Source organism: Parus major, chromosome 4, assembly GCF_001522545.3.
Source record: "Parus major isolate Abel chromosome 4, Parus_major1.1, whole genome shotgun sequence".
NCBI lineage: Eukaryota > Metazoa > Chordata > Aves > Passeriformes > Paridae > Parus > Parus major.
In genome coordinates this window covers 63,208,748-63,235,353 of record NC_031771.1, presented here as the reverse complement: position 1 = coordinate 63,235,353, position 26,606 = coordinate 63,208,748, and the positions used below count along the sequence as shown (strand labels likewise).

Sequence of the window (26,606 nt, the reverse complement as noted above, 5' to 3'; positions counted from 1 at the left end):
ATGGATGATGGATGGATGGATGATGGATGGATGATGGATGGATGGATGGATGATGGATGGATGGATGATGGATGGAAGGATGGATGGATGGATGGATGGATGCTTCCTAGACATCTGTTGGAAAGGAGCAGTTCTCAGCTCCCATATCAAGGGAGGGCTATGAGATTGGAACTCTGAAGAGAACAGGCCAGCTCTAGGAAGTGGCCTTTACCCCTCCCAAGGCTCCAGTGAAACGTGCATTATTTTAAGCATGTAAAATTGAGGCTGAGGGGAAGGAAAATGCAGCTGGAGATGGTCTGTGGTAACAAGCCTGTGAATGACCTCCCCAATTTACCATAAACTCACTCTCTTATGAAGAGAATAAGCCTGGAGCAGCCCAGTGCAGCCCTCTGTGCCTCCTCTCCTGCCGTAAGGGTCAGTGTCAGTGCAGCTCCAGTGGTCACCAACTGCTGAATCAGGATCCCATCAAAAACAAGACAGACTTCATGTGTGTTCTTGTCATCCTGGAATGAATCAGCCCAAAAACCTTGTGGAAGTGCAAACCCAGCACAGAAGGAAAGAGAATCAGGCAGTTTATTCCTGCTAGGAGGGAGAAAGCCGCTTGGAGAGAGATGATGCTCCTTCTGTAAACAACCTGCTGCCTCTGGCTGCTGGCAAGTCCTCGTGTTGTGATGAACCCTTGTGCTCCTCACCCACAGTCTCCCTTTTGCTGTTAGTTTCAGGTACCTGTTTTGCATCCAGCACATTTGAACTAGCAGAGAACACGTTGGGATTTGCATTTAGACAAACTATTTAAGGCTCATAATTGTGCACTTGGTGTGATTCCTTTCCTGTGATGGGTAGAAAAGGTCTGTGATACAATGGTACACTTGATGCCTCACAAGGACGGCCATTACAACAGTATTCCAAAGGTTGATGTTTTGCTGGTTTTGTTATACTGCTTGATATACATCTTGAATAAAGTCTTAATCTTTTCTTTATTAAAAAAAAAACAAAAACAAAAACATCTTTAGTCTGTTCAATGTATCTGGCAGGCCAGAATAATCACTTTGATCGCTGTATTATTTTTATCTGAATTCTGGCTGACTGTATATAGATGTATTCACTAAGTGCTGCATGTCCTTCAGAACTTTCTGTATCATGAACTGGAAAAAGAACAAAATACAGCTACTGAACACTCTGAGTAACTAGTGAATTCATTGCAATGCTACAGCCTTGTACAGCAAACCCCCTCTGCTATACAGGCTACCAGGGACTGTCTGCTCAAAAACGGGTTATCAGGGAATGCTAAAGTACTGCTTTCATATGCTTTCTGGAGTATCAGCTTTGTAGAGAAAACATCTGATCCAACCCCTAGCAAAACCAGGGTCTAGCTGATCTGCTCACTCCAAACAGCCCCCATGATAAATCCTTGGGTTTGTTCCATTTATGTGTGACCAGGAACGTGCAGTGCAAGGTGTAGTTAGGCTTAAAGGAAAAATAAACAAATTACTCTGACTTGTCTGCCTAAGGATGTCATGCAGAACACAAAGAATAGATTTGGCTACTCAAAAATCAACAGATGACACAAAATGTGAGTCCTGCAATGACAGATGGTGGCCAATACATTTTAAAATTAGTTATAAAACCAGCATGTAGCTGTGAAACTGATTTGGGTTGTTTTTTATTCCCTACACTTTCTAGCATGGACACAAGGCAAGTGTGTTATTGTGACAGGCAACAATGCTGAGATGGGTTCTGCTCTCCCCTGTCCTCTTCCCCAGAAGACTCCATTCAGTGAGCCACCAGTAACTATGGATACACAAAAATAAGATTATGGGGTTATTTAAACATATTTATTAAAAAAAAATAAGACTCAATATGTTGAATTTTTCACTTTTGGTGCTGTTTAGTGTGTTCCTCCATGTCAGACAGTCACAGGAAACAACCAGACATCAGAATGTGTGGGTGACCAGACTGACCTCTGCTAAGTAAAACACAAACTGCAGATGAAGATAAATTTGAGTATTCCTTTATTGTGGCCATTGATTCCCATAATTCTGCTCAGATGATATGCACATGTTTATTTAAAAAAAGTACAGGCATTAGAGATGTACATTCCAAAATCCAGACCATGCCACATGACCACACCCCCTTTCCTAGAGATGTGCAAACCCAATATTTCTACACACGAAGATTTGTGCGGTCGTGGTACTTCTGGAAGGGATCATCAAAGTACCAGTTCCTCCTTTTCCAGAAGGAAGTGGTCATTTTATCCAGGAGTTTACACTGTGTCCTCGTGCACAACACAAACTCCCTCAAGCGCTTCTTCCGGGCAGCTGACTTCTTCCACAACCTCTTCTTATAACCAGACTGTCAGGAGAAAACACACACAAAAAAACCCATTTCTTAGCAGGTCACTGCAAATACACAAACACAGCCACACTGCTCAGCAAACCTGGATAAATCCCGCACTTTCAGGAAAACAGGAGTCTCTCCACAGAGCTTTTTTTAACTTCCACACCAGCCACTGTCTCTCCCAAGGGAAGGTAAACAACTGCACTTTACACTGACTGTAAAGAACAGGCTCTCATTATCCAAAAAAATCTCACCTTTCTCCTAACCCAGAGGCCATTGTGCAACCGGAGGAACCTTTTGACCACAGATTTCACACTTTTCCTCTTTCCTTTCCGTAAGCTGCAGTAGGTGAGGGTCCTCGCTGGCTGCTGGAGTAAGCTTGGAAGTAAAGGTGTGACACTAAAAAAAAAACCAAACCAACCCCAAAACGGGGAGGAAAACAGAACAGGAATGAAACACCTTTTTCTAAAAGTAATTGCCTTTACCACACATAGAGAGATCAGAAGGGCTGTGGCTTGTCTGAAGGGTAACGAGGATTCCTCTAATATTACAGCACAGCACCTAGTGCGTGTAGGATACCAACTGCAGGGCTGGACTCAAACTCATTGTTTCACACAGAGCATCTTTTTTTTTTTTAATCTACTAAAAGCAGTCAAACACTCAGAAGCCAATATTCAGCTGTTACTTGGATTCAGAAATTACTTTTAGAATATTAATCACAAAATAGTTTGAGTTGGAAGGGACCTTGTAAGTCATCTAGTCCAACACCCCTCAGCAGCAAGAGAAACAGTAGTGAGTACAAGACTAATTGTAAAATATGGCTGCAAAGAATATCCTAATTTGCCTCCTACTCCTAATGGTGACTGAAGTGAGAGGCTTTGGGGCTAACACAGACCCATTGCAGAGTGCAAAGGTGCCCAAGAGTGTCAGACTGCAGTTTATATATTATACATGTATGCATCCATCTATCTATCTATCTATCTATCTATCTATCTATCTATCTATCTATCTATCTATCTATCCATCTATCTATCTTATATATAAATATATATGGGGGATGGGGTTAGTCTCTTCTTCCAGGAAACAAACAACGGGACAAGAGAAAATGGCCCCAAGTTTTGCCAGGGGAGATTTAGATTGACTTTAGGGAAAACTTTCTTCACAGAAGCAGTTGTAAAGCACTGGCACAGGCTGCCCAGGGCAATGGTAAAGTCACCATCCCTGGAGGGATGTAAAATCTGTGCAGATGTGGCACTTGGGGACATGATTTAGTGGTGGCCTTGGCAATGCTGGGCCAAGGGTTGGGCTTGATGATCTTAGAGGCAGTTTCCAACCTATGATTCTATAATATTTATATCTGTATCTGTTCAACATATATAATACACATATTGTATATGTTATATGAAATAGCATTGTATCATTAAATATAAAAGACTATATTAACAATATAACATTAATACGCACAACAATAAATTATATATTATATATGTTATAGGCTACATAAATTCACAGTATATTAAATATTATTTCATATACATGCAGTAGAATAAAATGTATGTTCTTAAATGTATTTATGCATAAATACATTTTAATATAAATGCATTTTAAATAATTTCTATTTCTATGAAACAATATAATACATATAAAACATATAAGGTATACAAATCAAAACACACATTAAGTACATATATATAACACATACAGAAACTCCTCAATATATATCTGAAACCCCTTTTAAGGGGTTTTTGCACCAGGGAGAAGCCGCGCACCTGCTGAGCACCGAGGGGGTCCCTGCCCGGGGCCGGTTCTCGCCGAGCAGCCGCGGGGTCCAGAGCGGGGCCGGGGCCGGTCCGTGCCCGACGCACCGGGCGGAGGGGCCGCAGAGCGGGAGCGCGCGGGGGGCCCAGCGCCGCAGGATCCCTGCGGGAACACGGGAAAGCCTCAGCACAAACGTCCCAGCCAGACACCCCCAGCACCGAAACCACCCCGACACCGCCCCGGTACCGACCCGCCAGGGCCCCGCGCGCCGCCGCCGCCGCCGCCATGGCCACGCTGCGCCGGGCGGGGCCGCGCCGGGTCCCGCCCACGGGGCTGCGGCCACACCGGCCCCGGGACTCCACACAGCCCCGGGATCCCGCACCGGCCCCGGGACCCCGCACCGCCCCGGGACTCCGCACCGGCCCCGGGACCCCGCACCGGCCCCGGGACCCCGCACCGGCCCCGGGACTCCGCACAGCCTCGGGATCCCGCACAGCCCCGGGACCCTGCACGGCCTTGGGGTTCTTCTGTCCGCCTTGTCCTCCGAACCGGCCCGCTCCCGCTCCTTCCCCCCGAGCAGCCGCCACCTTTGGTGACCGGCACACACTGACCCTCTGCCCCAGGGGCTTTGCGGCCTGTTACCAGAGTCCCCTAAAAACCCCACCAAGTGGATTTAACTCATTGTGGACATTAGTGATGTATTATGATTTTTTTCTCTTCAGGAGTCTGGCCGGACTGGCTGAAGGATGAGATAAAAATGACTTCTGAGAGCTCTGAGCCAGAGAAGGTTTATGAGAGATCTGTGAAAGATTACAGCTGTAAATTGTTGATAAATGCTATAAAATGTGTTGTGTTACATTCAGACTGGAGCATCTCTTTCCTGAAGAAAGGCTGAAAGAGCTGGGGCAGTTCAGCCTCGGGAAGAGACACCTGAGGGGACGCGGTCAATGTCCATCAGTGCCTGAATTTATTTGCATCCTGTCAGTGCTCAGAGCAGGGGTCAGGCTGTGCTCGGTGCTGCTGGGCAATGGGATAAAACAGAATGGGCAGAAGTTGATGATACCCTGGAAGTTTCACCTGAACACGAGGAAGAACTTCACTGTGTGTGACAGAGCACCGGGGCAGATTGCCCAGAGAGGGCGTGGAGTCCCCTCACTGGAGATATTCCAGAGCTGTCTCGTTGCAATCCTCTGCCATGTGCTCTAGGATGACTCTACTTAAGCAGGGAGGTTGAATCAGATGACCAATTGTGGTTCTTTCCAACCTGACCCATTCCGTGATTTTCATTTTTGTTTTATTTCGCTGTACTCCGTCCCGCCCGCCCGCAGGCTCCGCGGCAGGCGCGAGCCCTTCTCCGCGCACGCGTCCCCGCGCGCCGGCACCACCCCGCCCCTCAGGCGTCGCGCGGCCCGCCCCGCCCTCCCATTGGCCACGCGAGACCCGTCACGCGCGGCCGCCCCCTGGCGGGGCGGGAGCGCCCGCGCAGGCGCAGTGCCCGCTGAAAGGGGGGCGGAGGCGGCGCCGGCAGGACCCGCGCAAGGCGCCTTCCCGCGGGCCGCGCCGGCCGCCGCTCCGAGCCATGCTGCGGGCGTGCCGCCGAGCGGGGCTCGCCGCGGCCAAGCAGGTGAGCGTTCCCCGGGGGAACCCCGCCAGCCGCCCCCGCTGTAACCAGCCCTGCGACCGGTACGGCCGGGCCAGGCCTGTGGGGAGGGGGGAGTCCCTGTGACCGCGGCTCGGCGCGCGCTGAATGACTCCGCACGAGCGGGCCGCGATTGGCTGCGCAGCCTTTGACGGGCGGCCATGACCGCCAACGGAGGCGGGGGGCGGGCGCTGGTCGGTGGGGTGTACTACCAGTCCCAGCGTGCACCGCGGCGGGACAGCGCGGGACGGAATGAGGCACCGCCGCCAAAGCACGCGGGGACTTGTAGTCCTGAATGGGGTAGCGAGGCTCCGCGTTGCTTACTGGGGGCTGTAGTCTCGGCCGCCATGCCCGTGCCGGGCCCGCAGCTCCGCTGCGTCGCGCCCGGCCCAGACCGCGGGACAGCGCCGGGAGCTGCGGACGTTGCCCGTGGGCCGGCGGGGTCTCGGTGGGGACGCGCACGCCCCGCCGGCCCCGCGCGGATGGCGCGTGGATGGGTGGCAGGCGCGCTCCCCGGCGGGGAAGGACGTGACCTTGCCTTTCCCGGCGCGGCCTCCTGCGCAGCCCCTCCTGAACCCGGTGGGTCTGGCCGCCCGAAGGGTCGGGACCGGCGCGTCCCGCTGTGTAGCGTGGGGACACGAGTGATGTCAGCGCTCATGTGTAAGGGGCTCCTGTCCACGCGGTGGGACACGAAAAGGACACAACACGCGATGCCGAGGGCAGAAGTGCCCGTGGGACTCGTGCTGTATGTCCGGGACCTTTGCCTTTGCTTATCAGCAGAGATAAGGATGGTGATATACTGTGGAGCCTTTTTAAAGCAGTAGGCCAACTTTAGGAAGCCACAAGGGTTTATAGGTGAGGGTGACTCCTTTACCAAGGCCCCAGATTGTATTTCAGCTGCCTGATATAAAATAACCCGAATAGATCACTTTTTTATCCTGCTTTTCATCCCCGTGTTCATTACCCTCTGTTCACACGGTTTAGCAAAGGAGAAGCTGTTCTTCCCTGTAAAGCTCCAGCCTTTCCCACTGCAGCAGCTGCGTTTCCTCTGCTGCTCTGTAGGGCTGAACAGTCCTTGGGTAACCTGATGCCCACAGAAAAAAGGCTCTGGGTTCGCCTGGCTGTGGATAGTTTCTTCTGGAAGTTGAGAAGACAGAAACCAGGCATTGGCTGATATTTATCACTTGAGGCGATTTGTATGTGCTGGGCCTTTAGAAGACTGTGTCTGGAATGACTGTACAGCTCCGGAACAGCCAGGGTGGTGCTTTGCAGCTGGAAGTTGGTCATCGGGCTATAAATATTTAGTGCAAGAGTCACAGAGTGCTTTGGTTTGGAAAAGACCTTAAGGCTTTATCATTCCAAACCCCCTGCCCTGGGCAGGGACACCTTGCACTATCCCAGTTTGCTCCAAGCCCTGTTCAGTCTGGACTTGGACACCTCCAGGGATAGGACATCCACAGGTTTTTTTTTGGCAACCGCACCACCCTCACAGGGGAGAATTTATCCCTAAGAACTGTACAAACACAGAGATGGCACAGCAGTCTCTGAAGTTTGTTATCTGTACCAGAAAACTCATGGTGGAGACTGGGAAAACTTTATTCATTCTTTCCTGCTGTGAGGTCTGTGCATGGAGCATCACTAAACTTGTAAAAGTAAATTGAGAGAAGGGGGTCTTCATCACTTTAAGAAATGTTTTCTGCTACATGTGCAGTGCTGCAGAAAGACTTCTCTCTTGAAATATTTTTTAAGTTTTCTGTTAAAAGAAATAGGGTTTTTAGTAAAAGTATGTGATATTTGGCAGAAGTCTTGAAGGATGGGAAATCAGAGTTCTGTTGTTGTACCTTACCTCTGTCTTACTCTGAAGTTTCTGGTTTCCTCTTTCTGTTCAAATGCATGAATCCTATGTTACAGAAATTCTGGATCAAGATGCTCAAGCTTGATGCCTAAGAGAGGTTGAGCTGGAACTGAATGAGCAGAGGATGGTGTGTCCTGGCCATGGTTATTTGAAGTTACACATAAAGTATAAACCTGCAAGACAAATTTAATTTGTTTAATGATGTTCTGCCATGCCTTCCTGCTCTGAGCACTATGGCAGGGTGAGCTCACATGGATATCCTTAAATGTCCTTAAATCCCTGGGGCTCATAATATTAACCAGAGTGAAGGTGAGACATGCCCTGCAAAGTGATTCCTGTGGTGATTAAATAGTAGATAACGAATGTAAAATAATAAGCATTTAAGAAGTTGAGTGAAACAAATATTTTGTAGAACTGCTGGAGAGGGAGGAAGGGGCACCCTGCAGTGCCCTTGCTGTGGGCATCCTTACTGTGTTCGTGCTGCCTCATCCAAAGAATTTTCTCTCTTCTGCAGGACAGAAAGTGGTTTATTTCTGCTTTTTGAAGGGTGCAGCAAAGCACATGTTTTTTTCCTCTAAAATTCTTTGAGGCATTATTACAAATGACAAGGGTCTAAAAATTTACAAATTCCTGGAAGTTATGCAAAGGGGAGATTAGAAACTACCTGTGAGTTTCCAAATTATGGTGATACAGCAGATACAAGCAATATTATTATGGTGGCCAAAAGAGAGCAATTAAAAATTGATTTTTAAAACATCCGTGTTTTTTTGGAGGTGTTCATGTATTTGTATATGAGGGAGGAAAAATTGAACTTGGGATTCTGTTTATAAAACATGGATACCTACAGATTTTAATTTGCTGTTCACTGGCCAGCTGTGGAAATTTGTTGCAGTGTCTTAAAAGATACAATTGATGAGAGCTTGTTTTGGGTTTAATTACTGCTCCCATTTCAACATGTGTGAGTCCCACTGCCAGAGATGGACGGCCTGTGTTTTGGTTCCTCTCATCTTGATGAAAAATAAATAGAAATGAGGTTTTAATTCTAGAACAGTCCAGGCTGGAAGAGATCTGGAAAGATCATCTGGTCCACAGGGTATCTGGACTAAAATCAATAATCCCTCCAAAAACCCCCTTCTGGTGAATAAAGCATAAATTCTGAGCTAAGAGAAGCAGGTGTTCTCCTCTGCCTTGGTGACTCCCTGAGCACAGCCTGATCCTGAGGGCAGGAACTGATGTTTGCTGAGGGTGTAGAGCCATATGGATCCAGTGTTGTTTGCCATCCAGTGTTGTGTGAGTGGGGTTTTAGCCACCAGGGACAGGGCTGGCCCAGAAGGCAGCTCCAGCCTAAGCAAGGATGTGGGAATGATAATGATGCAGGGTGCAATAGCCTCCAGAAAGCCTGGCCAGGAGCTCACAAGTGATGGCTTATTTCTGAGGAAGCACCATCTAAAATAACCTCATCCCAAAGTGCTGGAAATTCAGTTTGAACTGATGAACAGAAAATCAGGAGTTTTTCCCTTCTTATTTTATTGGATTGAGCTGTATGCATAATGCTGGATTATTTTGCTCCTCCTGTGCTTCATGGTGTACTGGGAGTCAGGAGCATGTTCAAAAGTTGATAAGAAAATTATTTGTGAGTCTTTTATTAGTGAAATTCCCCTTGAAAGGACCGGTGAAGCCTCAGGAAGTGCTCCTGGGGCAGTCAAGTCAGAAAATCAAAAACATTACAGAATATATTTATTATTATATTGCCCTTTCTATCCATCACAATCCAAAAAACCACCCACAGTGAGGGCTCCTGAAGGTCTCAGGGCTAAAAGGAGCATGTTTCCTCTCACTGTACATGTGCTCCTGCTACTAATTAAAAATGCTTTGGCCGCCTTTGTGGAAAGAATAAGAATGCAGTGTTCCTGCCTTTTCCTGTCTGTGCTGTTGGACAGGGATAGGACCTAAACCACAAGAGTTGTGCATGTTATTGCCATGTACAAAAGGCAATAGAAAAAGTTGTCTTCTGGGGTTATGTTGTAGTGAAGCATCTTCCACTTTTTTCTTTTTTAAAGAAAAAATTCCCTGTTGGGCAAAATACCTCAACTGTGGGAAAAGTTCTTTTTGTACCATGTGCTTTGATTTCTCGGGAGTCCTGTACTTCCCTGTTAGTAATTCCCACATGGGGAAAAAACCTCTGAGGGCAACAGCGTGTTTTCTTCTTTCTGTAGTCTTAGAGTAGCTTAACCAGTCTTTCAGAGAAGATAAAAATCTTGGTAATGTGGATTTTGTTAGAATATAATAAAATATCACTCTTCATATACTAATTTAATTTATATTGTAATATGATGTCTATCTGGAAAGTGTACAGGTTATTAGTTCTTTTAAAGAAGAGGTCTTGGTTTGTAAGCTCAAGGAGAATTGCTTGTATATCTTAATAATTAAAAATAGTTTTAAGCATTTAAACAGCTGTTGTGTCCCGCCCTGCTCACAGTGAACTGTTCTAGTGCATGAGATTGAAGTGCATCTGAAACTAACCCAGCTGTCCTGCCCATTACATAAATCAGCAAAATAAATGAAGAAAGAAGTTGGTCTAGGGGTTTGTTCCTTCTTGTTTTTCAAATTTTAAATTAAATTTTCAGATAATTTAAGGGTTTCTTAAAAAGCCCTTAACCTGCAAGCTGCACATGGGAAAGCTGTCCATGTGTTTACAGAAAAGAGTCCAGCGCTGTTCTAGGTCACAGCTTTCCTACAGACACACTGAGGCTGTGGCAGTGGAGCAAATCAACAAACAGTCCTGCTGTTGAGGGGGAGATGCTTCACTGTGCTCACTGCTAACCCTGCTTCCTGCCCCCACAGAACAGTCGGTGTGTGAGAGCCTCACTCCGTCCATCACGCCTGTACCGCGGATATGCCACCCACTCTGGAGAGTCTGGGTACGTAGCGGGCTTTGGAGGGTGGAACTGGTTCTGCAGGTGCAGTGGCCAAGAGGGAATCTGCTCCTTGGTTTCACATGAGAGCAGACTCCTGCAAGTGGGATTTTTGTGTGGAGTAACTCCTGTTCTCATGTTCCTTGTTTGGTTCAGTCAGATTTAGATGGAGAAATTTAAGATGATCAGTATTTATTGTGGAAGTTGCAGGCTGCCATCGTACCTTTGGGTTAGTCGCTAACCAGTATTGTACCAGGGTGAAGGTGATTTAAAGCAGGTTCTGGGCTTGTTGGCAGGTCCTGGAACAGAATGATGGTCCCCAGCTGTAAGCTGAAGACTCACAAACTGATGTTTGCCATATAATGTAATTTACATCACTCTTCTTTCCTCCTCAGCATTTCTGTGGGCAAAGTCATTGGTGCAGGTCTCCTGTTCGTGGGTGGAGGGATAGGTGGAACCGTCCTGTATGCCAGCTATGACAAACAATTCCGGGAGAGCGTGGAGAAGGCCATTCCCTACTCTGACAAACTCTTTGAGATGGCACTTGGCCCTGCACCTTCCAGCACACCAATGCCAAAGAAACCAGTAAGTGTTTCCCATCCACCTGCACACATTCACTTCTCTGGTTTTTAAAGAGAGTATCTGCACCTAGGTTTCAGATTCCGATTAATTTTGCTTTGTGCTAAGAATTAAAAATGTTTAAGATTACTTAAATTAAGGTATAAGAATAATGAACTCAGTTCCTACTTGGTGCTGCAAAAGTGATGCTTATATGTTTCCTATTGCCATCTCGTGATTGTGGTGTGTGGGTTGTAAAACTTATTTTTATTTACATTAAAATAATCTAGAATCCCAGCTGAATAGCTGCTCTGCTTATACTCAGAAATAAAATGGGGAGAGAGGCAGGTGACAGGTTGGAATTTAACTGCTTTACTAGAGGCTTAGTTTGTAGTTAGTGGTGTAGCAGAATTACAAAACTTACTCTAAGTGAACTTTCTTTAGAGAGGACTGAGAACATTCTTGAATGAGTAAAGATTTGAATGGTACAGAGCCAGGCATAAGCATCTTACTTTGAAATCTTAGTGGCACTACCCTGGAGAAAGGAGAATCTGATACTGCCTTTGGCATAACTATGGAAATTGGAATCTGGAAGTGTCTCTGCTCCTGCATGTGAAAGAAAACACTTCCCAGTAATCAAGAATACTGAAAATCTGCTCTGGCCATGTTTTTTTTGTGCTTTGAGAAGCCATTTGGCCTTCAGGAAACTCAAAATATTTTTAATTGAATTTAAGAAAGTTGTTCTTAATGAGTGGGGGAATATCAGTCGACAAAATTTCCTCTCATTTTAGCTACACTTTGTGTGATCATTCAGCTCTTGGTGCTTCCCAGGCACTAGGGAATTTTACAAACCAGATTGATCAGCAGAGTTACTACATCCCCAGTCATGGCTCTAACTCAGATGGTTTTATTTTTACCTTGTGGCTTTCCACAATGGATATTTAGGGGTTAATTACATAAAATGTCACAATACTCTGTGTTTGAATGTTTATCTGCCCCAACCAACAGCATCTGAAGCCTTTGAAAAGGAAATCAGTGAAGCCAAACTTGGGGTTTCTTCATTTAACACACTCGGAAGTGTTTGGGATATTTGGGGCATGAAACTATTTGTTTTTTATGCATAATTTAATAAGTAATTGTTTATAGTGAAAACCTCCACAATTCTACCTGTATTTTTGGAGAAGTGAAAACTGTGAAAATTCCTTCTGAATTAAAAATTGAGTCAAGACACTAGATAGCTGTTTTCATTTACACTTTGAAGCTCAGCTATATGGTACAGACACCTGGATATGGAAAAGATCTTTTCTATTGTAGTGGAATCAGTGAAATCCAAACTGTTTGAAAAAACTGATGGTATTTCTCATTTCTGACTTTTCAAGATACATCAAGGTCCACTGAAGATCTCATCTGTAGCAGAAGTAATGAAAGAGTCTAAACAGCCTGCTTCCAAATCCCAAATTCCAAAACCTGAAACTGCTGCTCCTACAGAGGAAAAAGGAGGTAAATTTATAAAATGTCATGTATAAATAAGCAAATGATGTAATGATGCCCTGTATCATATATGTTAGAGGAGTTTAAAATTGTCCTTTGAATGGTTGAAGGTAAATGTTGTAATTTCTTAGAATTAATGTTTTATTTTCTTTCCAAGTCATAGCATTTGCCTAAAATGGCTTTAGCTTTTGTTTTTCCCCCTATTTTTTAGGAAATGTATTTAATTTAGAGGATATTTGGAATCTAAGATAAATAGTTACTAACCTGCATAGTTAAGATATGAGAGTTGGCAGGACGAGAATTTCAGGTGCTGGACTCTGAGACTCTTGCAAGTACAAGACACTTAATTTTGGATAATTACTGGGCTACTGTAAAGCCAGATCAAATGGAACTCATTTAGAGAGGAGCAGTTGTGATGTCTTTTTATGTTTATTGCTAATGGCTCTGTGTATGTGTAACTAATATCTTGTTGCTATTTATCTAGGAAATCATCATCTTCTGGAAATAATAACATCCATATCCAATTAATATGTTTCTACAGAGGAAAAAATTAAGTCTTATGTCCCTGATATTACATTATAGCACTTAGCATGGAATGGTTGGGAAGGGAGGTTAAAAATCATCTCATTTCAACCCCCTGCCAAGGGCAAGGACACCTTCCACTAGGCCCATCCAACCTGGCCTTGAGCTCTTCCAGGGATGGGGCAGCCACAACTTCTTTAGGAAGCCTGGTCCAGTGCCTCACCACCCTCACAATAAAGAATTTCTTCCTAACATCTGATCTCACCCTGCCCTCTACCAGTGTGAAGCCCTTCCCCCTTGTTCAGTCACTCCATGCCCTTGTCAGAAGACCATCTCCAGCTCTCATGTAACCCCTTGTTGGTAGTGGAATGTATTAGAAGCTTTTCCTGGAGCCTTCTCCTCTCCAGGCCCAGTTCTCCCAGACTGTCCCCACAGCAGAGATGCTTCAGCCCTCGGAGTGTCTTTGTGGCCTCCTCTGGACTTGATCCAACAGGTCCATGTCCTTCTAATATGGAGGGCCCAGAAGTGAATGCAGCACTGCAGGTGGGGCCTCACCAGAGCAGAGTAGAGGGGCAGAATCACCTCCCTTGACCTTCTACCTGCACTGCTGGGGATCCAGCCAGGACACAGGTGTTTTCTGGGCTGCGTGTGCATGTGACAAGGTCATCCACCAGCACCCCAAAGTCCTTCTGGGGGCTGTTCTTGATCCATTCTCCCCCCAGCCTGTGTTTGTGCTTGGCCTTGCCCTGACCCAGCTGCAGGATGTTGCACTTGGTCTTGTTGGGCTTGTTGAACTTCATGAGGCTCACACAGTCCCACCTCTTGAGCCTGTCTAGGTCCCTGTGGATGAGCATCCCTTCCCTCCAGAGTGACTGCACAGTTTAGCTGGATGTTATCAGCAAACCTGTTGAGGGTGCATCAATCCCACTGCCCAGGTGACTAACAAAGATGTTAAACAGTCTTAGTCCCAGCAGTGACCTTGAGAAACACACTTCTCACTGGTGTCTGCTTGTACTCTGAGCCATTGACCACAACTCTTGTGAGTGCAGCCATCCAGCCAATGCCTTATCTACAGAGTGGCTCAGCCATCAGATCCATGTCTCTCCAGTTTTGACATAAGGATGTCATGCAGGACAGTGGCAAATGCTTTCAAAAATCCAGGGAGATGATGTCACTTGCTCTTGGCTAATTCAGCTCCTTTGTATCTATGGAGGGCCTCATCTGCTTGGTCATCCTGCTCAGGCAGTCTGTAACAGACCCTTCACTGTAATGTCACCTGTCCCTGCCCTCCCTTTAATGCAGACCCATAAACTCTTGGTTTGCTCCTCATCCATCCCCAGGCAGAGCTGCATACACTCCAGTTGGTCATTGACAAAGTGGGTGATTGCACTCCTTGTCTCCCCTGCCAGGCTTTCCTAAAGAGCCTTCATCCTTCCATTCCAACACTCCAGTCACAGGAGCCATCCCACCATGTCTCCATGAAGTGAGCTTCCCTTTTCCTGGGTCCCTTCTCCCAGCAGCTTTGGTTTAAGCCCCTCCTCACCACCTCAGCAGGCCCCTGGCCGAAGATGTTGAGGCCTGTGCTTCTCTGGCAGATGGAGCCTGTCTCCCCAGCTGTACTAACTGGTGTGTTCTGCAACTGTTTAACAGCAGGCAAGGCTGCAGCACAGATCATCTCTGCAACAGGGGTAGCCATGTCGGTGCCAGCTCCGGGGATACAGACTGAAGAAGGTGAAAAAAATCATGTGAATTACTGAAGAAAACCCAAATCCTCTAGTTTCACGTGCATGCATTCTTGCTTCTGTGTTGGTATTTGTCATTGTTTAAATGTGTGAGTTTCTGTGCCTTGTGCAGAAAACCTTTGTCATCTGTTAATAGATTTTTAACAGAGTGAGAGCTGTGACTGATGCCTGGGACAGGTATAGGTGTGAGCACAAGAGCACTTTGTGCTGAACTGAACTTGCACATTCCAGTTTGCCCTGCTCCTGGTGGCTTTGTGGCTGCTGTTCAGTCAGGTGTCTCTGCCCAGGGACAAGTGAAGAAACTGTTCACTGTTAAACTCAACAAGAGACACCAGCCTTGAGATGATGGTCTCTTCCAGATGAGATTAGATTACATAAATTCTTTTAGTTATGAACACTTTTTGTAGAAAGCATGCCAGGGGTAAGTACATGCTGCAAAGTAATATCAGCATTATTCAGAGGTGATCTGATGGGTTTTGTTGCAGCTTGAGGCTGAAAGCTCTGGGCTGTTTCCTCAGTTCAGATGTAACTTGCTGTTGATCTTGAGCATTAGTTAGATCCATTCTCGCTCTTAAAGGCATTTTAGGTGGCTGTAGGCAAGGGAATAGAGTATAATTGTGAACCACCGTAGCCTTCTCACTCATCCTTCATTGTCTGGGTTGAGTTCTGTAAGTGTGCCAGAAGAGAACTGAAAAAAAGCAAGAACAGAGATTCACTTGAAATTTAAACTTGGCTCCGTGTTTCTCTCTTCTTGCTTTGCTTTTGACTTCTGAGTTTTGTGTAATTTTGTAACTAGACTACGGAAAATCTCCAAATGCACATGGGGTGTCTGTGCTCTTGTCTTTAAGTTGTGAGACTGGCCTTTATAATTATGGATATAAAGATTCTTCAGGTAGTTCCAGCATGGCTTTGAGCAGAAGTCAGATCTACAAAGTGATACCAGCTATAAAAATCAGTTTTCATAAAGTTACTTCCCTACTAGTAACATCTGTACACCCATTTTGACTCTCCACTTAAGCAGTTTGACTCATTTTTCCTTCCAAATAGGTAAACAACTTGAAGGTTCCCCTGCTGTAAAAGAACGTCCCCCAGAAGAAGTTGCCGCCCGGCTTGCCCAGCGAGAAAAAGAGGAGCAAGAGAAGGTATCAGGTGAGTCCACACTGTCACTGTTCCTGTGTGTGTTGCATGGGACAGAACTGTGGAATTGTATTGGCTTTATTGTCCTGAGCTCCTCACACACCTCTTGGTTGTTGTCCCTGTCTTGAGTTGGCAGAGGAAGTAGCAGTGAAGTTTCTTCTACCCACTCAGAAGCAACTGAGAATTGAAAAATAATGGAAAATTTGAGATTGGAATGAACTTTAAGGTTCATGGAAGATACAAAAATTTACTTTTTTTTCTCTTAAGAACCATTAAAACAAATGAACATAGGATATACCTGCACCCCCCTGCAAACCCACAGGAAAGGTCTTCCAGTGGGTGGTGTTTTGCTGTAGGTGCAGCCTTGCCCCTCAAACCCTGCTCCAAATGAGGAGAGCATTTTGCTGACCTTGTTCTGTAGGTGGCTGTTTAGCTCCCAACCTGACCAGTACTTTTAGATCATAGAAAATAATATAAGAGATGTATAGGCTGTAACATGTAATTTTACTAATTATAAAGTCTTTTCTTTGTTGTTTAATTGACTTAACTTCTTTTCCAGCCCTTGCAGCAACTCTAGAAGGAGCCTTGAACAAAACTGCTCGTGTAACCCTTCAGGCTATCACTGCCCAGGAGTCAGCTGTGCAAGCAGTGAATGCCCATTCCCAAATACTGAAGGAGGCCATGGATGAGTCTGAGGTAAATTGGGCAAGAGGGGAAAATTTTTCCTTTTTCATTGTATTTAGCAAAACTTTAATCTCAATTAAAAATAAACTTGAAATCTTTCCTTGCAATGCCTTTATATTTATCACAGTTTAAACTTTTCTGCTTGTGAAATGTGGTATAGTTAAATAATACAGAGGTTTTGATTCTGAATTTTGCGGAGTTTTTTTTTTTCCCCAACTCCTCTATGTTCTTTTTGCAAGAAGAAAATTCAAGTTAAGACATAAGTAACTTTTACACTGTAGTTTAATTAGTTTTATTTTAATTCCCAATCATTTTTTTACCTAGTTAAGGTCACGCTGTCCACCCCAATAATTCCACTGAACTTTTTCCCTTTGCCAACATTCTCTTGCTGGATTTTTTGTTTCTTGTCAGGAAATAGGGAATGTACAAGTGGGTAACATTTGTGGTGTGCCTATGCTGAGGTTTGTGTGGATCTGCCACTGCCCATTCAGTTCTGGATCAGAGATAAAATTCAGTTGTTAATCAATTAGCAGCAATTAAACATGAGCAACCAACCAAGCACTCGAGACTTAAAATAGTAAAGTAACTGCCTTAAGAGATTGCTTTTAAGCTTATACTAAGCTTAATTTAAAATCAACCAACTTTAAAGTATTATGGTACTTTAAGTATTAAGCTTAAAAGCAATATTCAAGTATTAAAGTACTTTTATACATGCAGAGATTTTCCCCACAATACATTGTGCACCATACAGTGATCCTCATGTAAGCTCTTCCCTGTGGTTCAGGGAGAAAAACCATTAAGAATCAAACAAAACCAAAACAAAATGCTGAATATAAACATCACTTGTAGAGCTTCCAGCTGTGCTGCTGGAAAACACAAGAATGGTGCTCAGTTTGAGGGAAATGTTCAGCAACACGTGAATCTTGGCAGGTTTCCACTCTGTGGTAGTAATTGTTCAGTAATTGTAATGACCCTAATGAGGAATCTGTGCTTCCCAGGATGCTGGGGAGAAAAAATCCTCCCAGTGGCGCACGCTGGAGGACGCGCTGAAGGACCGGAGGAGGGCCGTGGATGAAGCTGCCAACGCCCTTCTGAAAGCCAAGTGAGTTGCTTAAGTCTTGGAATAATAAATGACATTGCTCATGTGAGGGCTGGGAAACACCAGATGAGTTTCTAGAAAGTGTGGAGTCATATTGAATGATCTGTTTGTGCCAAATCAAAAAACGGTTTAATGCTCATTAGCGTGAGCATTTTAATTTGACATGTGCAAACCTTGGGTGTCTGTGCACAAAGTCCTCCCTGTAGCAGAGAGTCTGAAACAGTCCTGTTCTTTTTAAGAGTTGTTTATCTTCTTAGTACTAACATGGAGTGCTGGTAAGTTCAAGCAAGATATTAAAAAAAACCAACACTGTCCTTCCAGTACTATTGTTGAATAATTTTGTTAATAATAAAACTATTAATAGACCTAATAATAAAACTAAGGACTTCAGCCTGAAGAAGGGAAGGCTCTGGGGAGAACTTCAAGCACCCCAGCACCTAACAGGGCTACAAGAGAGCTGGGGAGGGACATTTTTACTATGGCAGAACAGGGGGAATGGCTCCAACTGACAGAGGGCAGATTTAGATTGGATATTAGGAAGAAGTTCTTCCATGTGAGGGTGGTGAGGCCCTAGCATGGTTTGCTCAGAAAAGCTGTGGCTGCCCATCACTGGAAGCATTCCAGGCCAGGTTGGATGGGGCTCTTGAGGGACCTTCCAGTGGCAGGTGTCCCTGTTTGTGGCAGGGGGTGGAATGAGATGATCTTTAAAGTCCGTTCAAACCAAACTGTTTGAGGATGACTCCATGAGTGCACTCTGTGTATTGAGTCAGTAACATCACCAGTTGATGTTGTAATGATGGAATTAAACCTTGCAGCATCCTTTGGCAGTTCCCTGTGCCCACAGAATTACTTTTAAGCAATTAGATTTTTACTGAGCACATGCCTAAGAAAAACTTGAACTCTGAATGGCAGCACTGCTCGTACCCAGGGGTCTGTATGACCTGTGTTGATGTGCCCTGAGTGTGGTCTGTGGGCACTGAGGGAGCAGGAATAAAATGACAAACAGTATCTCCAAGATGACCCTTGGAAAATATATATACAAGAAATAAATTTGGAAACCCTTTGATGCTTCTAAGGTTGAGAGGGTAACAGCCTCCTTGAAACTTCATGGTCGCTATCACATTGTAAACTTCCCTTATCTTTGGTGTTGCTGTGCTGACTAAAATTAGTGGGAGGTGTAATTGAGTTTTCATTGTTAAAACAAAGCTAATGCAAACCCCACATGCACCAGCTTTCATTCTCTATTGCTCTACTGGATATCTTTGCTTTTATTTATTTTCTTAATTTACTTATTTTAAAGCTTGTTCCTTATTCTAATGAGGTCATTGGAAACCTCCGTTGGTTTGAATGGATTTGGAAAAGGAACATTTTTTCACTTTTTCCTTGATTTCCAATTGTGCTAGAGGAAAGCATTTCTTTCCTAATTACAAAAATCCATAATCTATCTTTACAGAGCCCTATAAATTCTCTCCCATCTCATTAATCTTCACCAGTCACCATGTCCAAAACACTGCTGCAAGCGTAAGACATCTATATTAAAATGTGTCCTTGCTGCTGTTACGTGCTGGAAATGTCCACTGTCTAATTCTAACCTAGTTTGACTAATACTAACTCTTTCCAGTAAACTTCCATCTTCCCTCCAGCTAAACCCTGAGTACTAATTGCAGTGTAAATAATTCTCATTTTACATGGAATAGCCACAGTGACACCTTTAGATTTCAGGCTGTGGGAAAAAAATAATCCTTAGTCAAAGCATCTTAGAGTTGGTAGATAGGAAGCACCAGTAGAGTTACCCAGTAGTTCTTCCTGTGAGTACCAACAGCATAAAGTAATTTTTTTGGGGTGTGATAAGCCTTGTATGTGTTACACTTAGCAGCTGCTTCTCTTTTCAGAGAGGAGTTAGAGAACACAAAGGGTGTCATCGAGAAGGCCAAGAAGTCTCAGCTGGCAGGAGCCAAACCTCACATTGCTGCTGCAGAAGAAAATCTCCATCATATGATTGTGGACTTGGACAATGTGGTGAAAAAGGTAAAGCTTCCTCAGACTGTAATTGCCTCTAGAGTAGAGACTCCTTGGCAGATTGTGCAAACCACCCATTCCCAAATCCTCTGCAGGGGGTGAGATATTTCACAGAATCACAGATATGCTGAGTTGGAAGGGACACATCAGGATCATTGAGTCCTACTCCTGGTCCTGCACAGGACACCCCAAGAATTCCACCCTGTGCCTGAGAGTGTTGTCCAAACACTTCTTGAGCTCAGACAAGCTCAGTGCTGTGACCACTTCCAGGGCATTGTGAATTGTAAATACATCCTCTTGTAGCTGTTCTCAGGCTTTGAGCTGGTTATATTGCCACTAATCAGACACGGCAAGATCTTCATGAGAAGTGTCCTGGTGGCTTGATGGTGCCAGTCCTTTCTGTTGGCAACTTGTAATTCTTTCCCCTTGATTCCAAGGTAATTTACCACAGAGTTAGGGAGGAGTTTGTGCGCTAATGACTTGGTGGTAAATTGCTTTGCAGTTCAGAAGACAGGGAAAAAAATGTAAAGGTGAAGGTTATCTCCCTTTGCAGGAGAGCTGGTAATTCATCAGGTGTGTTCAGAGTGAATATAGCCTGATAGTAGGGGCATCAGAACTCACTGAGGATGGCAGCAACCTGTGAGCAAAGAAAAGGAGCTGGAGATGTTTAAAGATGAAAACTGAATTCAAGATACTCTTGGTCCTGTACAGGCTACAGACTGGCTCTTACAGTGGGCATGTGAAGCAAAATGGATTGGTGATAGTTCCAGCAAATAACTATTGTGTAAGAGGTTTAATATCACAGGGTGGGTTTTTGTGCTGTCCCAAGCGAGTATGCCTTGTTTGGACTGGGGCTTGATATGTGCAGGTATCCCAGGGCTTGGCTTTAAATTGTATGTGCTTTCAGTTTCAATCCCTGCCTTGAAAACCAAATTAATCTCATCCTTGTTTGTTCCAGGTTCAGGCAGCACAATCTGAGGCCAAGATCGTAGCTCAGTACCATGAGCTGGTGGCTAAAGCCAGAGAGGAGTTCCAGCGGGAGCTCGACAGCATCACCCCCGACGTGAAGCCTGGCTGGAAGGGGATGAGTAAGTCTCCCATTGGAGGGGGGGTACCTCATGCTCATTGCACTGTGGTTTGTACTGCTTGGCCACTCAATGTCCAGCATCCCAGTTTTCAAATTTTCACAGTATTTGGTTGGTCTGAAGTGAAAATGATTCACAACTAAATTAAGTAAGCTAAAGCAGGCATTATGAAGAGAATTAGTTCTATCCGTGCTGTGTGGGAAGTATCACAAAATGTAGCTCTTGTGGGATAAATAGCATATTGGTTGTATGAACATCTCTCCCCTCCCTGGTATTTCAGGAAGGGAGCCAGTTCATTCCAGATTTCAGTCAAATATGTGTTAATCAATAATCAAATACTTGGTTGACTCTGTGATTTAGAGGTATTATAAAGCACCGTTTGATAAAGAACTCCCTGAATTTTTCTACATCATCACTGAAACTGAGAGGTTTCATTGTTCATACCCTGCCTGCCGCAGTACATTTTATTTCTGAATTAAACTGACACAGTAACACACCTGTAGCAACAGCCAGTGCAGCACAAAAGCAGTGCAGTCAGCTCACCCCCAGCAATGCTCCCTGCACACTCCTTGCCTTAGCTGCTTTCTTTTGAAAGACAAGCGAGTTGCAGGAGGTGGATTGTGTGTGCTCATTACTGTGGATGAGCTCCTGCAGGAGCCCACGTGTAGCATGTCCATGGAACAATTACTGTCTGTGGTAGTTCAGAAAAATGAATTCCCTAAAAACCCCAGCTTTCCAGATATTTCCACTCAGGGTTTAACATAAATGTACTAAGTGATCTCAGACTTTTCTAGCTGATGTGTTCAGAAGCAGCTGTTAAGGCTTTATTTCCAGGTTAGATTTTTTTATAGAAGTAATAACTGCCATTTGAAAAATACAAGTGTTGTCAGTATTTCCTTAATATTTTTTTGAAGTATACAATGCAGAATTACAACAGATTTTCTTAATGGTATTTTATGCTTTAGGAATGTAGACCTTAGTCCACAAAATGATTTTCCTGGCTAAATGACTACAGCAGACCTTTGGAATAATCAGTTTTCATTTTAAAAACGGCCAATCCCACACCCAGTATATGTGGGGAAAACATTTGAAATTAGCCAATAGTTTGTGGAGTTTGCTTTTGAGGTGTTGCTAGTTCTGCAGAAAAAAAAACTTATTTAGGCTCTCTGGAGATGGAGCTGCCTTTCCTTGCACAGAATAAAAATCTTGGGGTTTTTTTCTTTCTGTGGGAGGAAAGGGAAGCTCCTGGTAGCTTCCATGTGCCCTGTTTCTTACTCGTGACCAACTGCTTCTGTTTAGGTTTTAGGTTCTGTAAGAACCTAAAAATGTCAGACTAAAACTTCCAATGTCCTGTTGCACTTTGCTACTTCAAACTTCTGTTCCTTGCTTTGGCTGAATTGAAGTGTTCATCTGTGGGTTTCCAAGGGTGTTTTTAGTGGTTGGGGTGTCTTGGGCTAGGTCTTGCCTGTATTACAGTGACTTTTATACTCTACACACTGTTCTTCCTTAATTCCTAAGGACTTGGTCTCATGTTTAAGTCACTGTAGATAAGCTCTTAGTTTTCTATTTTACTTTTGCTTGACTGCCTTGCTGTAGTGAATGTGCATTAACTTTCCCAACTTCTTTCTGTTGCAGAGATAACTGACTTAGGTGAGTTACTGTCACTTGTTCTCGTCCCTTGAAAGTTATCGCTTCTCTTTGTCCTTCTTTATGTTTGTGTGGGGCATGGCTTTAAGTTACAGGCAGTTATCAACAAAGGGTGAAATGTGGCATTGCTAGAATATTTCAGGCTGAGGTATGCCTTGGGATCCTTTCCAGTCCATTTTACACACTTTGCGTAAACCACAAACTGATCTTTTTGTAACACTGTTACATCCAACAGCTGAGCTTGGTGCTGCTGGTCAGCTTTCCCCCTGGACAATGAGCACCACTGCTCCAAGTCCTTCTGTGCCAGTCCTTTGTCCAGCACTCAACAGCAATGAGATGAAAGACTGTGCAGTCATGCTTTAGACCCTGCAGGAATGCTTTCCCAGGTAGTCCCAGCTTTCCATCCAGATGATTTAACTGGCAGCCAGTGCAAAATGAGCTGCAGCATTTTATAAAGCCCTTCTCAGGTCACCAAATGCTGCAGTGGTAGCTTTGGTCCTCCTCTCCCAGGTACAATGTGGTTATGAATTGTGCTGCCCTCTGAGTAGCCAAACCTGAAAGGTAAAACGTGGGGTAAGGAATCTGATTAGGAGCACTTGATCTTGAGGTCTGTTGAAGAGAAAATGTAATTCTATATGTCCCTCACAGTGACATTCCCTGCTGCTCTGTGTGCTGGCAGAGGGGAAAATAAGTGGTGGTGTAAAAAACAAGAAATTACAGAGCTGTTGCCAGTCTCTGAGTGTGACATAGATATGGAAGTGTAAATTACAGCTGGGAATATTTTGGAAGAAACCAAGATAATTTCTCTCCTGGAATGAAAATGCAGTTCAGGAAGTGGTCTCACGTGGGCATTAGAAGAGATCAAGGGCTTGAAGTGCTCAGAGACCCTCCCTAGAGCAAGCTCACTGATCAATAACTGCTTGGAGCCCCAGAGTGCTCAAGTGGGAGGTGGGAGGGCACTGCAGTGGTTTCCTTGTGGTTTCCAGTCCCTCCCTCATGCCCTGTGTTTCCTTCAGCTGGGCAGTTGTCCACAGATGACCTGAACTCCCTGATTGCGCACGCCCACCGGCGCATCGACCAGCTCAACAAGGAGCTGGCGGAGCAGCGCGTGCGGGAGCAGCAGCACATCGAGTCTGCCCTGGAGAAACAGAAACTTGAAGATAAAACAGCTTTTGAGGTAGCCGTGGCCAAAGCACTGGAGCGTCACAAAAATGAGATTGAACTAGAACAGGAGAAGAAGGTAAGGTGGCCTAAAGGACCTGGTTAAATCTTAGGCTCAAAAAGGAGGGAGAAGAGTTAATGGAAAAACCCAAAGGGACAACTTGGATGTTGTGGGTAGTGGGAGACCCACATAGGTGACCCCCAGGCTAAACATGGAAAGGAGATGTTGAGCAAGGAAATGGCTGCAAAGTTGGAACGGTAAAATCATACAAAGAATGACTTTGTGAAGTTACTTGTCTCCTGCTGGAGATAGGATTACTGGATCAAAATAAATCCTAGCATGATTTGGGTTAGAATGGACCTTCAAGATCACCTTGTTCCAGCCTCCTGCCATGGGCAGGGACACTTTCCACTAGACCAGGTTGCTCCAAGCCCCATCCAGCATGATCTTGTGAAGGGGTTGGGGCAGCCACTGCTTCTCTGGGCAGTGGCTTACCACCCTCACTGAAAGGAATTTCATTGTTGGATCTGACCATGTGTGGCCATTATAGGGCTACGTAGGGAAAAGGTAAAGTCTCATTTATTTATTATTTGGAAGCTCATTTATAAACCAGCTTCCAGTGTTTTGAGTGTTTGATTTGACATGTTCTGTATTTTTTATATACTATTTTGATAGCTGCATGAAGTGCTTACTAAGTAACCAGCAGTTACTCACATGGTGAACCACAAATCTATTCCTTAAAATCTTTAGCAAATGGCTCAGCTGTGAAACTGGACCTCAGCAGGTCTTTAAAATGAAAGACAGGCTCTGTCAGTGCCACTGCTCTGAGGTGTCCCCCAGTAATCACTGATGTGATACTGTGGCAGTGTGTGACAAGCAGCTGAGCTGTAGGTGGTGCATTACACCCCTCGTGCATGTCCAGGTGGAAGAGGTGCGGGAGGTGATGGAGAGCGAAATGCGGACCCAGCTCCGGCGCCAGGCTGCTGCCCACACCGACCACCTCAGAGATGTCCTGAAGATCCAGGAGCAGGATCTGAAGACGGAATTTGAGCAGGTAAGGGAGAGGAGTCCCCAGGGGAATTAAAGGGATACTTAAACCCTTGCAAAGCACACGGTTCATGTGACAAGAGCCCTGAACCGTCTTCCAGGGGATTGAAATGGGGGCTGGGGAGGGAAGCAAGCTTACCTTGAGGTGATACAGAGTGCCTCAATGTGTAGGTTTTATTCAGACTGATCTGAAAAGCTTTTGCTATAGGTGATAAATTTTTGACACAATTGCAGTTGGATTCATGCCAATAAGGTCTCTTACTAGTATATTGTATTTACTGTATGCATGGGCCCAAACAAGGACACTATAATAAATATGTATTATATATATTATATATAATATAAATATTATATATTTACACATCTATAAATGTGTCTTAAAAATAAGGTAGATATTATTTACCAGCTGTTTCTGTTATACTTGTATTACACTCTGTTTCAGAACCTATCAGAGAAGCTCAGTGAACAGGAGATGCAGTTCAGACGCCTTACTCAGGAACAGCTTGACAACTTCACCTTGGATATAAACACTGCCTATGCCAGGCTGAAGGGAATTGAGCAAGCAGTCGAGAGTGAGCACTGAATTTCTCTGTCTTTAAGGACTAAAACTGAGTTCCCCAAAGTCCCCTTGCCCAAACTTGGGCGTCTAAACCCAGGCTTAGGCACATAGCTCACACTGCTGAGCAGCCAGCAAACCCCAGATAAGCAATCTGAAGTGGTCCTTCCAAAAGTTGTCTTGTTCTGGCTCTAAACTGTGGGACAGACTTGCTTTAGAGCTTGTGCTGAGGGGCAGCTGCTTTGGAAAGCAGAGGGAGCAGAGGGATGGCTGTTGCTGCTTGTTCTCAAAGCCACGTGTCCCCAACTGAGAGCCCCTTCTTGGCTTCCCTTGCAGGTCACGCAGTAGCAGAAGAGGAGGCCAGGAAGGCCCATCAGCTGTGGCTTTCCGTGGAAGCGCTCAAATACTGCATGAGATCGGGCACGGGGGACGGTCCCACGGAGCCCCTGGGGAGCGCGGTGAGGGCCATCCGGGCCAGCTGCGCCGACAACGCCTTCACGGAAGCCTTAATAGCAGCTCTCCCCGAGGAGTCCCTGACACGGGGCGTGTACAGCGAGGAGGCCCTCAGAGCACGGTTCCACACGGTCCAAAAACTGGCAAAACGAGTGGCCATGATCGACGAGACGAGGAACAGCCTGTACCAATACTTCCTGTCCTACGTGCAGTCGCTGCTGGTGTTCCACCCTCAGCAGCTGAAGCCACCGGCTGAGCTCAGCCCCGACGACCTCGACACGTTTAAGTTACTGTCTTACGCTTCCTACTGCATCGAACAGGGAGATCTGGAGCTGGCAGCCAAATTTGTCAACCAGTTACGAGGAGAGTCGAGGAGGGTGGCACACGACTGGCTCACGGAAGCACGGATGACCCTAGAAACCAAACAGATTGTGGATATCTTGACAGCATACGCCAGTGCTGTGGGGTTGGGAACAACCCAAGTGCAGTGAGCTAGGATTGGAGCTTTGGAGGCAGTTCAGCTGTTCAGTGCCAGAGAGAAAGCCCACGATCTCCTGAGGGTTCAAACAGAGCTGTTGGCAGGGGCTGGAAGCGGTAAATCAAAGCATGGGTACTGTCTTGTTTCCTTGCACTGTATTTAATTTCACCACCTGTTGTATTTTTATTGGTTTTGAGTTGTCCTGACAACCAACTTCAGGAAGCTTCCCTACAATTTGTGTAAGAATTAATGTTTCCCCATCTTACAAGTGGGCTTGTGATCCAACCAAAATAATGTTTGTAACCTGCCATTAATCATTTGCCACTTTGTCAGCTGAATAAAACAAGACTTCAACCACTTGTTCCTGCTGTTTAAGTCTCCTGTTTAAACATCAGCTACAGCTGGGCAGTACAAAAGCTCAG

The 26,606-nt window shown here is 45.1% G+C and overlaps 2 protein-coding genes across 5 annotated transcripts; one reads left to right on the top strand and one right to left on the bottom strand.

Moving 5' to 3' along the window:
- Positions 1 to 1,995: 1,995 nt before the first annotated feature.
- Positions 1,996 to 4,383, bottom strand: MRPL35 (mitochondrial ribosomal protein L35). The gene is made up of 4 exons (XM_015623676.2): positions 4,346 to 4,383; positions 4,107 to 4,257; positions 2,592 to 2,736; positions 1,996 to 2,352 (listed from the first exon to the last, which is right to left on the bottom strand). The coding sequence occupies exons 1-4, from the start codon at positions 4,380 to 4,382 to the stop codon at positions 2,164 to 2,166; spliced, it is 522 nt and encodes a 173-aa protein (XP_015479162.1). The 5' UTR covers position 4,383; the 3' UTR covers positions 1,996 to 2,163.
- Positions 4,384 to 5,591: 1,208 nt separating this feature from the next.
- On the top strand, positions 5,592 to 26,545 carry IMMT (inner membrane mitochondrial protein). Of its 4 annotated transcripts, XM_015624230.1 has the most exons (15): positions 5,592 to 5,719; positions 10,434 to 10,510; positions 10,900 to 11,089; positions 12,442 to 12,562; positions 14,726 to 14,806; positions 15,865 to 15,966; positions 16,514 to 16,650; positions 17,637 to 17,740; positions 19,630 to 19,765; positions 20,715 to 20,844; positions 22,477 to 22,491; positions 23,505 to 23,728; positions 24,573 to 24,704; positions 25,140 to 25,269; positions 25,590 to 26,545. In XM_015624230.1, the coding sequence occupies exons 1-15, from the start codon at positions 5,675 to 5,677 to the stop codon at positions 26,195 to 26,197; spliced, it is 2,232 nt and encodes a 743-aa protein (XP_015479716.1). In that variant the 5' UTR covers positions 5,592 to 5,674; the 3' UTR covers positions 26,198 to 26,545. The 4 variants fall into 4 exon arrangements, with proteins under 4 accessions (XP_015479716.1, XP_015479718.1, XP_015479720.1 ...); XM_015624232.1 differs by lacking the exon at positions 22,477 to 22,491 and having other exon boundaries at positions 25,590 to 26,197; XM_015624234.3 differs by lacking the exon at positions 14,726 to 14,806 and having other exon boundaries at positions 5,614 to 5,719; positions 25,590 to 26,197.
- Positions 26,546 to 26,606: the final 61 nt, after the last annotated feature.